The following is a 14,808-nucleotide window of genomic DNA, read 5'->3' on the forward strand; positions in this document are numbered from 1 at the left end:
TTTAAAGAGCGTTGCTGAGTAGGCGGGCGAAGGTTTGAATTCAAATAGCTCCGGAGGCTGTTGGAGGAACGCGGAGGGTAGGCGGCCGAGGCCTCTGGAGTGCGCAGGAATCGTGAGGTATTCGGCCTGCCTGCGTCTGGTTTCGGGGTGTCGTTAAGGAAAGTGGTTACGACCTTGAGCTGTGGCACTCGTGAGTAATGGCTTGAATGGCTCTGGGGTGGGATAGGTGCCCAGCACGAAGGAAACTTCTAGAAAGCCCCGTTTCTTCTGCGTAGAATGAGAGAGGGAGTGAGGAGGCCTCAGTGCTTGGTTGCATGCACCGTATACACTGAAAGCACATCTTTTTCCCTTCCCCAAGATTCCTGGGAACTGATTTGTTAAGGGCGCTGGGAATTGTAGCTCTGGGAGATGTAAACTGCAGCTCCCAGGTTTTTTGGGGGGTGGGGTGCAATGTACTTAAAAACCGTAGTTTGAAGCAGTGTTTTTTCCCCTAGAAAGAGGTGCCGCTACTGCATGCCCATGAGTACCCTCTGAAAAAAACACTGGTTTGGAAGGTACCCCAAGCATCAACTGTAATCTTCAATTTTTATTTGTTACATGTTACAAGGTTGAGTTTCATTAGAACAAAGAAACAAAGTTGTGTGGCATGGGTTGTGAGATAGCTTTGAAGAGTTAAAGAATAAAGGGGCTTATAAGATGTATGGGGATAACACTATGTAAAGAGGCCCAAGGACTGCCATGAAGCTGTAGGTTTTCCAAATGTTTGAGCATATTTTTCAACTTGCCCTACTCCTAGGAAAAAACAAAGCTGCACTTCACTCTCAAGATACATGCATATATAGTCCCAGAGATCCTTCCAGTTGTGGGGATAACCCAGTTTTATTTACTATTTATAGGTTATTAGTGTTTGCATTACAGTCATACCTCATGTTACGTTTGCTTCATGTTACCTTTCTTCAGGTTGTGTCGCGCGGCAACCTGGAAGTACCAGAAAGGGTTACTTCCGGGTTTCGCCGCATGCACAGACATGCAAAATGACATGCGCAGAAGCGGCGAATCACAACTCGCGCATGCGCAGATGCGCCATGGCGGGTTGCGTTCTTTTCATGTTGCGAACGGGCCTCCAAAATGGATCCCGTTCGCAACCAGAGGTATTTCAGTAAAAAAGTTATTTTCTTCCTTTCTCACATCCATAAAACACAACCCCATCATTTCTGCTGGATAAGCAGAAACAAACCAGCTACACTTTGACTCATTTACCTACTTGGGCTTCACCCTCTGGGACAACCCGCATATTGTAATAGCCAATAATCCACCTCTGTGGAAAGCATTAAGAATTTCTTCCAAATCAAGTTTATCAGTATACCATAGCTTGTTTGCTCCTTCAGATCTTAAAACGGAAAAGCCTTCTGGGCAGTGATAAAATCTTCACGCATTTCCAAATATCAGGTAGTATGAGCTGCATCAGGGAATTCTAGTGTGTCGTCATTTGCTTCTATTAAGCTGCCTAAATATTATCAAGAAGTGGGATTAATGTTTTGGGAGCCTCACTGCTTTGGCAGGCATAGAATTGTATGTTTTATCAAATATGTCAAGCTCACTGGTTTTAGAATCATTGGCGCCTAGATTATAGAAGTGAGAGCTTTAAATAACTTGGATTTCATGTTTTACACAAGTTGAATAACTGAATTTCATTTTCTCCAGGCAGTAATGGACAAAGCTTGTAAAGAGAATTTGAATGCTAATTCAGCTCATAATGGCAAGGTAAAGTGCTCTTCAGATACTGAGCATTGTAAATCTTGGCTTTGTTAATCAGAGCTACAGTTCTTACTGGATTATTTCTGTATGTGACCAAAACTGATATTTGATAGTGCTGGAGTGAATAATTAACATGTGGAGTAATGTTCCCCATCTATTTAAGGCCAAGTCTAGATGAATGCTTGCATAAATGCAATTTTCTTTTATGTCCGGACTTGGGACTCGGCTATGTAGCTGCAAATGAAATGTTTTAAATGTGTTGTAAAGTGCAGTATACAAATGTGACACTAGATGGCGAGAGTGAGCTATGCCAGATTCAATGTATTTTTCAAAACTTTTTTTTTTTTTTAAGCATTTTCACAGTGTTTTTATGTGTTTAGATTCCACCTTGGGAAGCTATGGTTTTTTCTCATTGGTCAGTTCAGACAAACCAGGATGCAAGATCTCTTAGCTTGCTATGCGTGATATTTACTGTTGTTGTTTTTTTAAAAATCAGGCAGCTATTGTGGATGGTGCAAGACGGGTTCCTGTGACCCAGAACCCGACACCTGGAATTGAAGTCCAACAGCAGCGTGTTCTGACTCCTTTAAATGTTGCTCAGCGGGTGCCTATTCAGCCTCAGGCACAGAAACCTACTGTTGCCAGTGCAAAACGTTCCAAACAGTTAACTCAGCATCAACCAACACTTCTTGTTCAACCAACATCTAGGAGTGTAGGTCCAAGTAAAGCCACTGAAACGTCTCGGCAGCCCTCTGTTTCTGGTAAATAGTGCTGTTCAAATGTGTCCACCTCTGTAACAAATGTGTTGGTTGCTATTCTGTATAAAGTTCGTACTAAAATGGTTATAAAGTCAAGAAAGCCAGAAAAAACCAAATTATTGAGTAGCAACCAAAAAACCAAATTATTGAGTAGCAACTTAGGCTTGGGTGCTAACAAGGTATCTGAACAGGAGGGTTCCTTCTGTTCATGGATGACACTGAGATGCTGATTAATATTTGTTACCTGCCTTTCACTTTAAGGTCCCAAGGTGGGTTACATTTAAAAATAATATAATGCAACAAAACAGTCCCACCACAAAATGATATGCCATATATACATAACAAACCAGATATATACTGTCAAAGGTCAAAAAGGGGTATGCCTTCAGTGTGCACCTAAAGCTGTAAAGAGATACTGCCTGATGCACCCCTATAGACAATCAGCTCCCTGCATTTCCAAAGGCGGTGGCACCATATAAGATGATCTTCTTTTGCAAATTGTCATGTCCTAATTGGCACATAAATGCTCTTGAAGGTATTTGGGACCCAAATCATGTAAAGCATTAATATCAAGGCAAGTACCTTGAATTAGGCCCAGAAAATTAGGTCTCTTTGATAGGAACCAAGAATTCAATTGTAATATATACAGGCAACTCCTGTTTTGTGTACATGCAGGCCGTTTTCAAATCTAGAAATGGGGGTGGGGTAGGCTTATGTGCCCTCTGCCGACATGCGCTATGACCCGGAACATAACCGCTGTCCAAAACGAGGGTTGCCTGTATTACATTTTGCACTGGGGCCTTATTCTCAGTTCCTAGAATGCCCAGCTGGCAGCTAATATGTGGATGTCTCATACAAAACAACCCTTTCACTTGTATAATTGATCCAGGGAAGGCCAATTCTCAGTTCCTAGAATGCCCAAATGGCTCCAGAGAGAAGCAAGAAATTGTTGAATGTCTCCTTGTGTTCAATAGCTGGAGTGTACTATGAATAGGAACCTGCTCTTGGGGCAGGGCTGTCTTTAGCATATGTGCCGCCGGGGTACAAAGATCTGCCCAGTGCCCCCAAATTTAGCTTAGCCCCCAAACTGACCCATCTCTTAGGGGAAAGAAGGGAGAGACGTTTGCATCGCAGCCACAGGAGGCGCCTCCAGATGGCTCCTTCCTTCCATGCCTTGGCTCTGCCTCTGGTGAAGACTCTTATTCCTTCGTCCCAAAAGAACCACTATATTTAACGTTCTGGAAATAAACTAACCTCTCCCCCCCCCCACCTTAAATCCCGGGAAGCCGGATGGCATTGCCTCGCCACCCACCTTTGCTGCTGGCACCCTCATCGCTCTGGTTAAACTCAGAGGAAATTGAAATCGAACTTGGTCTCTTCCTTGTCCAGGCTGATCATGGCTTGGGAGGCAGACGCAGATCAAGCAAGCAGTTTTCCCACAGGAAACGGGAGATGGTGCTCACTCTTGACTCCTTCCCTTGGAAGTTCTTAAGCAGAGCAAACCTGGATGGCTTGAGCTGAGATTCCTCGTGGTCAGCGGCCCCCTTGACATGACTAATCTCACGCCGCCTGCCTACCACTAGCGCAAGATCAGTAGTGTCAAAGGTGCCACTGACTTTGCTGCCGCATAGCAGCACCCCTTGCACCCTTAAGTAAAGATGGCCTTGCCTTGGGGTACTTCCCAATAGAAACTTAGGCTCCAATTCATTGAGATGGTGGCATGGAGTGTTACTTAGTCAGTGGTGTAAATGACCTAGATACACTCTGCAGAAAGCATCTGCAGTCATTTGTATTGCAGGTGGAAGGACTTGGAAACAGATTGTGAGCTTGCCAAAGGCCCCTTATTGGTCTTGAGCTAGGAGCTTTTGTGTGAGCTTCACCAGCTTCTGGGGGGCAAGTAAGTAAGGAAGTAAGATTGCTACCCAAGCTGCTTATATTCAGAATATTGATTGGTCTGCATGGTTTTCAGGTTAAGATAAATAGTTTTTTATTTTGTGTGCTGGATATAAAGCACAAAGTTTACCTTCTGAGAGGGACATTTTAAAACACAAATTGCTAGAGAGCATTGTCGCTTCATAAAGTCTGAGCTTAAGAGTATTGAACTTTTCTACATGCAGGAAAAAAAGCTGAACCAGGTGTATCAAATCAGAAGAAAGAGGCAAAAGGGGCGTCAAATTCAAACAGTGAGACCAAAAAGTAAGTTGTATACTTCATTTACTTCCATACATTATTTTTTTGTAGGAAGATGAAATACAAATCCGTTGTTATTCATGATTACTTCTTTTTGCAGCTTTTGGCAAATCTCTTATAATTACATAGTAAAAGATTAATTTTTTTTACTCTAAATTGATTTCTAAGCTTGCTTCCTTTTCCCAGTCTTACTGATGGTCTCTCAGATAATTAAAATGGGATGCTTTGAACAAATGTACAACATTTTAGTAAAATATCCTTTAAAAAGAATTAAAAGCTGGATATATTTTCATATAACCTCTAATCGCTTCAGCTTATTGGCCTTCATCAAAGTTTATGTTGTGTTTGAAGTGCATTCTGAAATGCACAGTTGTACTCAAGTCTGGATTGCATCCAGTGCCAGCATGAGCACAAGATTTCATTGGCACGTAGAATCCCTCCTCTCTGTTGTGGCTTTTTACCCCCCTGCCTTAAAGCCTCTTCTGGGGGTTGGGGGGATGCTTGTGAAAGGTCAGGAACATGAGGAGTGAGGAATTGGGCATGGGAGGAGCTTCACACACAAGCTGCCCTATCTGACACCGCAGGACTTTCTTGAGGATCCCCTAATCGCCATATTCCTTTCAGGGTGCAGAGTATTTCCCTTGTGCAAGCATCTTTTCTCTGGCTTTGGATACAGCTCTATGGAGTTGAATGTAGGAATACAGGGATTTATAGGCCTATTAGACTAACCTCTGTTGGTTAAACTGGTAAGAAAGTAAAGGCAGAGTGCAGATAAATCATAGAAGACGGAGGTGTGATTAATCCACACTTCAGTTGTTGAGAAAAGTCCTGTCTCAGAAACCAATATGCTAATTTGAACTAGCAGTAATTCCAGACTGAGTAAAGAAGGGGAAATGCATGCTGACTAACCCTGCATTCTTGCAAAACACAGATGGTGATTTCAAACAGCCTCAACTGCAAGATGTCAAAGATGAAAACTGCAGGAAGACGGAAATGTGATTTGTGAATTGCATTATCACCATTTGACTTTAAATCTTAACCAGTGCACTTAAATTTCAGTTTTGTCTTTCATGCACAGGCCAAGACGCAATCTTGGAACTGAGTGTTTGAAATGGTGTTTGACACAATAATGGCCTAGATGCTCTTGCCTCATTTTGCTTACCGCACTGGAGAAATGTACAGTAAAATGGCTAAATTAGATATGCCCTGAAGGACAGAAAATAAACCTACCCACTCTGAATAATTATAGAATTGTGGGGTTGGAAGGGATCCTGAGGATCATCTATTCTAACCCCCTGCAAAGCAGAAATTGCAGCTGTCCCTTATGGGTATCTAACCTGAAATCTTGACGTTGTCAGCACCACACTCAGAACCTGGTAAGATTTGAGGAACTTGGTCATGGAGCCTAGCTTGATGAAAATGTCAGCTGGGTATAGTGGCATAGATAAAGCCACACTGATGTGAATGAAGTTGTTGGTTTTCAGAAAGAAAAAAAATTGGGGAGTTGGGGATACATGGACAAAGACTCATTCAACTTTGAATGCTGTAAAAAGTGGGTAGATAAACACTAGAGCTAGGATGGGGCTTTAAGTGCAATTCATAGTAGTAATACCTAATTCATAATTTATATGATTTCTTACCTGTCCAGTACTTAGGGCTGGTTACAACAATTTAAAAATACAATATTAAAATCAGTTTAAAACAAATTAGAAGAATGGGGTGGGTCCAAAAAAATATTTACAGTGGTACCTTCGGTTACAAACTTAATTCCTTCTGGAGGTCTGTTCTTAACCTGAAATTGTTCTTAACCTGAGGCACACTTTCGCTAAATGGTCCTCCTGCTGCTGCTGCGCCACCAGCGCACAATTTCCATTCTCATCCTGGGGCAAGGTTTGCAACCCGGAGTAACTACTTCGGGTTAGCGGAGTTTGTAACCCAAAGCGTTTGTAATCAGAGGTACCACGGTATCTTAGATCTCAAAGGCTGGGGTAAAGAGGTGTGTTGTTGGCATCCAACAAGAGCTGCATAAGAAAGCTCCCAGATGCACCTCTGTGGAGAGGGAGTTCCACAGCTTAAGGGCTGTGACAGAATGCCTTTTCCCAGGTACTTTTGAGGATGATGGAGCTACCAAGAGGGCTCTTTCTGCCACTCTTAAGACCTGGGAGAATCTGTAAGGAGAGAAGTGGTCTTTCAGATATTTGGGTCCTAACTTGAGTACTATTGTGAATACCTTGAATTGAGCCTGGAACCAACAGGCAAAATGAATGGTCTTGTTTTAAAACATGGGTTATAAGAGCCAAATGGAACTGCAGTCAGTCATGTGACTGTTTCTGAGTTGTTTTCAATAGTGTATTGTGTGAAGTACACTGTATGAAGTTACTCGTGGAATTCATTACCAGAATTGGTAGTTTAGAAATACTCAAGTAAATAAAATCTAATCAACCTGTGTTGGAAAGGAATGTTGGACTTAGATAAGCCCTTGGTCTGATTTAGTAAAGCTCTTAGATTGTGGTATAATCTGAATATGAGGAAGGTGGGCTTTGTCAATATACTTCCACAAACAAAGTTCTTGCACAATACAGAGGTGAGCAAAAATACTGGAAACAAAACAAACTTTTGCATGTTATATTACTGAATGCCTTGTAATTGCCAGCAAGTTTACTATTTTGGGACAGGACCATATACATGCAAGTAACTTCTCACTTCAGAGAGGCAGCTGTATTACCTTGCAGCAACCTAAATAATAGCTTTGTTTTGTAGAAAACAGTGGTCTCTTGATGACTTTGAAATTGGTCGTCCTCTGGGAAAAGGAAAATTTGGAAATGTATATCTGGCTCGTGAAAAGGAGAGCAAATTCATCTTGGCGCTGAAGGTCTTATTTAAAACACAGCTGGAAAAAGCAGGTGTTGAACATCAACTGCGGCGAGAAGTAGAAATACAGTCTCATCTTCGGTAAGATTGATTTTAAATGGTCGTTTTGAATGGGTTTCTATGTTTGCTATCTTAAGCAGATTTTTATTTTTAGAAGCATTCCACATTTGTGTTTGTGTGTACACACACACACACACACACACACACACACAATGCTATATCAAAAATCAATCCAGCTTACAAGAATATATAATAAAAGCAAGTAGAAATTTAGAGGCAATCAACTATTATGGAAAGACGTTTTCTTAATTGCATGCATATGCCTGGCAGCACAGAAAAGTTTTAAGCAGGTGTTAAAAGGTTGAAACAGGTGCCTGCTGAATCTCTATTGGCAGAATTTTCCATAGGACTAGGCTGATGACACTAAAGGGTCTATTTCATGCTGATGTCAAATGAACTTTATCCTACTCAGGGAATGACCAATGACACTCCTGTCGTTGCTCCCAGTGATCAAACTCTGATTTAGGCAGCCCCTAAGGTATCCTGAATATAAGTCCTTCAGGTCTGTGTAAATAAAAGGACACTGAGCCAAGCTCAGCAGATAGGCACCCAGTGTAGATGTTTTATAAAATGGTGTCACATTTTATTTGCAGCGTGCCCCCATTAGCAGCCTGGCTGCCACATTCTATGTGCAGCCCCACATAGAGTACACTGCAGTAATCCAGCATCAAAGTTACTAACACTTGGGCGACACTGGTCAGACTATCCTCATCCAAGAATGGCCATAAGTGGCAAACCAGACAAAGCTGGTAAAGCACACTCTTAGCCACAGCTGCTCTAACTAACTTGGTGGTGGTTACAGAATTTCTCAAATGGTACTTTATTTAGCAAATTGTAGGCAAATTGAGGGAGGCATTGAGAATTATGTTCACGTCATTTACAAATGAAGCCATCATTATTAAAGATGCATATACTTACTTGTAGGCATCCAAATATTCTCCGACTTTATGGCTACTTCCATGATGCAACAAGAGTCTACCTAATCCTGGAACATGCACCACGTGGAGAAGTGTATAAAGAACTCCAAAGGCTTACTAAATTTGATGAGGAACGGACTGCTAATGTATGTTGACATTGTGAGGATATTTTTTTCAGAACTCTGTATGTGACCACATTTGAAGCTAAAACTGCACTTTTAGGACCAAACTCTTCCTTCCAGAAGGGCATGAAAAAGTAGATTCTTCTTTCACTGACTTGAGCCAGGGTTATACTAAACAGCTTTGTTTCGCTCGTCCAAAAGTGGGAAACAATATCAGTATAAATGGTAGAGTAAGGTATGTTTCCTCAGTTTTATGGAGTTGAGAAGTTCATAGTTTTTCCAGTAAAAAAGGTAAAGGACCCCTGACAGTTAAGTCCAGTCACAGACGACTCTGGGGTTGCGGCACTCATTTGCTTTACAGGCCGAGGGAGCCAGTGTTTGTCCGCAGACAGTTTTTCTGGGTCATATGGTCAGCATGACTAAGCCGCTTCTGGCGCAACGGAACACCTAAACCAGAGCAGCGCACGGAAACATCATTTACCTTCCTGCCGGAGTGGTACCTATTTATCTACTTGCACTTTTGGGTGTGCTTTCAAACTGCTAGGTTGGCTTTTCCAGTAACGAATATCCCAAAATAGGACGGGAGGAATTTCACTGGAATAAATAGGACATTTATATGTGTCAGTCTTTGGCAAGGCTACATGGCGGGTTGCTTGATACAGGACAATGCTTGGCGTGCATGCAGATGAAGGCTATGGAGTTGTTGGAGCAAGATTGGGTGGGGCAGGAGTGTCTATTATTTTATTGGCCTGAATATAAGCGTCACTTTCCCCCCAAATTCCGACTGAAAAGTTAGTGCTGCTTATATTCACAACCTTACAGTATGCAGCCAGCAGTGCAGGGCAAAAAGCACCAGGAGTGTGGCAAAGTGGCACCTGCCCTCTGTGTAGTCCCCCATCCTCTCCCCTAAGACTGGGGAAGGGAGAGAGCAAGGAAGGGGAAAGGCCGTCGGCAATGCAGCTCCCCCCCCCCCCCCAGTATTCAGCCAGGAGCAGTGAGGAATAGAGCGGCTTATAGTCGGGTATTTTTTCATCTCTCTCTCCCCCTCTAATTTTAAAGGTGTGGCTTATATTAGGGTGTGGCTTATATTTTGGGCAATACGGTATTAAAAGTAGCTTCTTATGAGGAAGAAGCTATGTTGAGGGCTATCCTAATCCAGCTTGGCGTCTAATGTTTTGAGTTCTTCGTACTTGGCTGTGGGAAAGAGAGTTTTGAATTAGGTGTGTCTAAAGTTTTTTGTCCCGTATTAAGGACCTGTTTGCATCAGTGATGCAGCATGTTATTGATACACTGAGAAACATTTTCTAGATTGAACTCCTTATATTTGTAATCTTCATTTGTTCTACAGTATATCACTGAACTGGCAGATGCGTTATCATATTGCCACTCGAAAAGAGTAATTCATAGAGACATAAAACCTGAAAACCTGCTGCTGGGATCGAATGGAGAGCTAAAGATTGCTGACTTTGGATGGTCTGTGCATGCTCCATCCTCTAGGTAAGGGAATCATAGAAGTGTAGAGCTGGAAGGGACCAGAGGATAATCTAGACCTACCCAATACAATGCAGGAATCTTTCGCCCAATGTGGGGCTCAAATCCACAATCCTGAGATTAATCTGAGTCTCATGCTTTACTGACCTGCATTTCTGAGAGCTGAAGAAGCTTGGTACTATGGAGACAGACAACAGAATCAGAACTTGGCTAAGAGGAAATTGTTTTGTTTCTGTAGGCAGTAAGCTTTGTGAAAAAAAGTTAGCATTAGTCTCAATTATAAGAATTGAGTTTAGGAAAACTACTGCTAGTTGAGAATGTTACTTAGATTACAAGGGTATCAAGCATCCCTAGAAGGGATGCTCTTGTTCAGGTAGACCATCAGCCATGTCTTCTTCCAGTATACTGTATACTACTATTCATGGACAAAGTGCTTTAGAAAGTGTTAAATCATGAATGGAGATCTAGATGAGTGCATGGGGAAATATCTTAATAGTTGTGTGTGGCAGCCTTCAGTTGTTAGTCTGTGCATCATTTTTGTTTCCTAGGAGGTCGACTCTGTGTGGTACCCTTGACTACTTACCACCTGAAATGATTGAAGGGCGAACACACGATGAAAAAGTTGATCTATGGAGTCTTGGTGTCTTGTGTTACGAATTCCTAGTAGGAAAGCCTCCTTTTGAGGCAGACACATACCAGGAAACATACAGAGCCATTTCAAAGGTAAGTTGAATTATAACGCTGCTTGATTTAGAATCTGAGCATTTCATGGTATAGGAATTAACTCTCAACTAGCTGTTATGGAACTTGTACTTTCCAGGTTTGGGGCCTAATATCATTGACTTTAGTTCAGGAGTTTTCAATTAAAGAACTAGAATTTCTGATTTTTAAATGTGTTGTCTTAGTATTTTTTTTGTATTCTGGTAAATCCAGGTTGTCCTTCCCAACAGGTTCAGTTGCAAGATTTGAGGTGCAATCCTCTGGCACACTTACCTGCTCAATTTGCGTTTCCCATTTGCAGTCCACTGTGGAAAAGCAGCCTAGGACAGACAGGCTTGAACAATTTCTCTGAGCTAGTTCAAAAATAGAAGTATGGGATAACACTAGTTAAATAGAACCCACAGTGACGCAGAAAGAGACTGCTAAGCAAAAAGGCAAGAGAAAAACCATGATTACTAATGTATAGTGGGGGGGGGAAGAGTAATGGTTATACTTAATAGTTCATGCACCTTGAATGCATGCTTTCATAGAAACATGTCTAATGATGACTATTTCTTTGGTTTAAAGGTAGAGTACAAATTTCCTCCATTTGTAACAGAGGGTGCTCAGAATCTGATTTCAAAGCTGCTGAAGCACAATCCATTCCACAGGCTGCCACTGGAGGAGGTGCTCAAACATCCATGGATTATTGCAAGCTCTACAAAAACTCCCAAGTATAAAGTTGCTGAAACTACCACTGCTAAGAATATCCAGTCATAGCATGTAGTTCCCAGGAACAAAGTAGTTCCGATGAGATCTGTGGTAATCCAGCCAATATAGGCTGGTTGGACTCAAAAGGCAGAGCTTATTGCATTGTAAGCTCTGATCATGAACCTTGCAAATCAGGTCATAAAGCAGTTTGTCAATATCTAACTTACTTGAAGTCCTCTTTGCACATGCCACTCTGAGGCATAGCTGGTTGAGGATCGTCTCATGTTCATGGCTGGCATTTTCCTTTTGGCCCCTTTTTGATAGCATCATGAAACTGAGCCATGGATTATTGTGCAATATGAAAGCAGTTTATGACGCAGCATGTCTTCACAAGATAACATTCGAAACACATGTGCAATGAATGGAATCCACCTTTGAGTGTAACTGTATGTTTAGTTGTTCTTTTCCTTTAAGTTTTAAATAAAGATTTTTTTAACAAGACAACTTCTTTATGCTACCAAAATGGTCAGTTTAGTGGTCATTCTAAGCACCCACACATTCTGATTGGTGTACCAAATCTGCCAATAATATAACTATGCTTACTGGCTAGCAAATATCCATTACAAAATGCAATCTGACACTGATTCTGCATACCTTACTTGAAGTTGCCTTTGATCTGTTCTGGATTTTTTACATCTGCCTATGCCAGGGCAGGGAACCTTTCTGGCCTAACAGGCCAGATCCTTATTGGTTCCCAGCCCCATGGGCTGATCCACCTGTCAATCACCTGGCATTCTCCACTAGAAACTCGCTTGTAAGTTAACCCAGTTGTATCTCTACGTATCCCACATCTGACATCACATGAGGTGTGGGGCAGGTGGGCATTTGGGGAAACTGGCCTCATGCCAAATTGGGAATAGTGTTGGGCCTGCAAGGTGGATTTTCCCCATTCCTGACTTAACAGTAACTTGAAGAATACTGCTTAAATGTCCAGGTGAAATAAATACACGAGTTGAACTAGTCTTGGAAATCAAGACAGAACTAGTGTATTTGATTTTTAAAACCATATTAGAGGGGGAAGAGAGAGACTTCTGTAAAGCTACAGGGTTAAGCATCTTAAGTGGTGCAAATAATAAAACATATTGTTGGGATTATTTGAATATGGTTTCATAACTTAAATATACAGTGGTTCCTCAGGTTACAAAAGCTTTGGGTTACAAACTGCTAACCAGGAAGTGGTTGCTCCAGGTTAAGAACTTTGCCCCAGGATAAAAATGGAAATTGTGCGCCAGCGGGAGGCCCCATTAGCAAAAGCACACCTCAGGTTAAGAATGGCCCTCTGGAACGAATTAAGTTCTTAACCCGAAGTACCACTGTAATTGGAAGTGATTTGGATTTATTTCTGCAAGGACTTAAATTTGGGGATGAACTTGTTAACTGATTTTTAGCCTAAATTTTAAAATATTAAAGAGGCAGATGCATTGCAGAAATGAAGGCATTTGATTTTTTTAATTGTCATTAGCAACAAGTTTCATATCTCACTGAGGCATTCCTACAATGCCGTGTGCAAGAATGTGAGGCTATTATAAAAGGTATGAGTTGAAACAATATGGCAAGTTCTTAAAGAAATGGGAGTGCCTGATCACCTCATCTGTCTCCTGAGAAATCTCTATGTGGGACAAGAAGCTACAGTTAGAACTGGATATGGAACAACTGATTGGTTCAAAATTGGAAAAGGAGTACGGCAAGGCTGTATATTGTCTCCATGCTTATTTAACTTATATGCAGAATTCATCATGCGAAAGGCTGGGCTGGATGAATCCCAAGCCGGAATTAAGATTGCCGGAAGAAATATCAACAACCTCAGATATGCAGATGACACAACCTTGATGGCAGAAAGTGAAGAGGAATTTAATGAGGGTGAAAGAGGAGAGCGCAAAATATGGTCTGAAGCTCAACATCAAAAAAACAAAGATCATGGCCACTGGGCCCATCACCTCCTGGCAAATAGAAGGGGAAGAAATGGAGGCAGTGAGAGATTTTACCTTCTTGGGCTCCATGATCAGTGCAGATGGTGACAGCAGTCACGAAATTAAAAGACGCCTGCTCCTTGGGAGAAAGGCGATGGCAAACCTAGACAACATCTTAAAAAGCAGAGACATCACCTTGCCAACAAAGGTCCGTATAGTAAAAGCCATGGTTTTCCCAGTAGTGATGTATGGAAGTGAGAGCTGGACCATAAAGAAGGTTGATCGCCGAAGAATTGATGCTTTTGAATTATGGTGCTGGAGGAGACTCTTGAGAGTCCCATGGACTGCAAGAAGATCAAACCTCTCCATTCTGAAGGAAATCAGCCCTGAGCGCTCACTGGAAGGACAGATCGTGAAGCTGAGGCTCCAATACTTTGGCCACCTCATGAGAAGAGAAGACTCCCTGGAAAAGACCCTGATGTTGGGAAAGATGGAGGGCACAAGGAGAAGGGGACGACAGAGAATGAGATGGTTGGATGGTGTTCTTGAAGCTACCAGCATGAGTTTGATCAAACTGCGGGAGGCAGTGGAGGACAGAAGTGCCTGGCGTGCTCTGGTCCATGGGGTCACGAAGAGTCGGACACGACTAAACGACTAAACAACAACAATGAGTTGAAACATTTGTGGGTCCTGTGTCTGGTTTGTTTCATATGGGCCTGGAAAACAACAAATGATTATGGCAATTCTTGCTCGGTTTCTGTAGTGTTTGGGTCCACTAGAATGGCCTGCCAACAAATCTGACTTCTCAGTGCCTCAACTGCTGTAGATTAGCAGTATATCCAGGACAGACAAAAGCAGTTCCTCATGCAGCACAGAACTAATCATGGATTTTGCTACCATAAAATGTGATGGCTGTTAAAAGGGTGACAAATTGATGGAGGATAAATTTACCATTGACTATTACTAGTGATGGCAATATAGAATCTTACACTTGGTCAAGTGGGAGAACGCCTGAGAAAGAGAAGTACACGATATAAATACAAACAAACCCATTTCATCGAAGGCAATACAATTATTGGTAACAGTCACCTCACCTGAAGAATATACCAGTTCAGCATTCCTTCCAGTCCCTCCCTTTAAATAGGGTGATCCACTGCCCCCTACCCTAGTCTTTTTCAGTTGACAGGCAACATTATGTGGCTACTGCCTAGGCCCAGTTTTATTGACCTGCTTCAGATTTTTAAAAAGTGTTCTTGTATTT

General features: G+C 42.0%; 1 protein-coding gene across 4 annotated transcripts; it reads left to right on the top strand.

Annotated features, from left to right (window-relative positions):
• The first annotated feature begins 22 nt into the window (after positions 1-22).
• AURKA (aurora kinase A) lies at positions 23-12,081 on the top strand. 4 transcript variants are annotated; one of them, XM_081196488.1, is made up of 9 exons: positions 23-117; positions 1,705-1,764; positions 2,255-2,519; positions 4,634-4,712; positions 7,467-7,658; positions 8,562-8,700; positions 10,025-10,173; positions 10,716-10,890; positions 11,455-12,081. In XM_081196488.1, the coding sequence occupies exons 2-9, from the start codon at positions 1,711-1,713 to the stop codon at positions 11,644-11,646; spliced, it is 1,245 nt and encodes a 414-aa protein (XP_081052614.1). In that variant the 5' UTR covers positions 23-117; positions 1,705-1,710; the 3' UTR covers positions 11,647-12,081. The 4 variants fall into 4 exon arrangements, with proteins under 4 accessions (XP_081052614.1, XP_081052615.1, XP_081052612.1 ...); XM_081196489.1 differs by lacking the exon at positions 11,455-12,081 and adding an exon at positions 11,118-11,427 and having other exon boundaries at positions 51-190; XM_081196486.1 differs by having other exon boundaries at positions 55-190.
• The last annotated feature ends 2,727 nt before the right edge of the window (positions 12,082-14,808 follow it).

Source organism: Podarcis bocagei, assembly GCF_964188305.1.
Source record: "Podarcis bocagei genome assembly, chromosome: 5".
NCBI classification, from domain to species: Eukaryota; Metazoa; Chordata; class Lepidosauria; order Squamata; family Lacertidae; genus Podarcis; species Podarcis bocagei.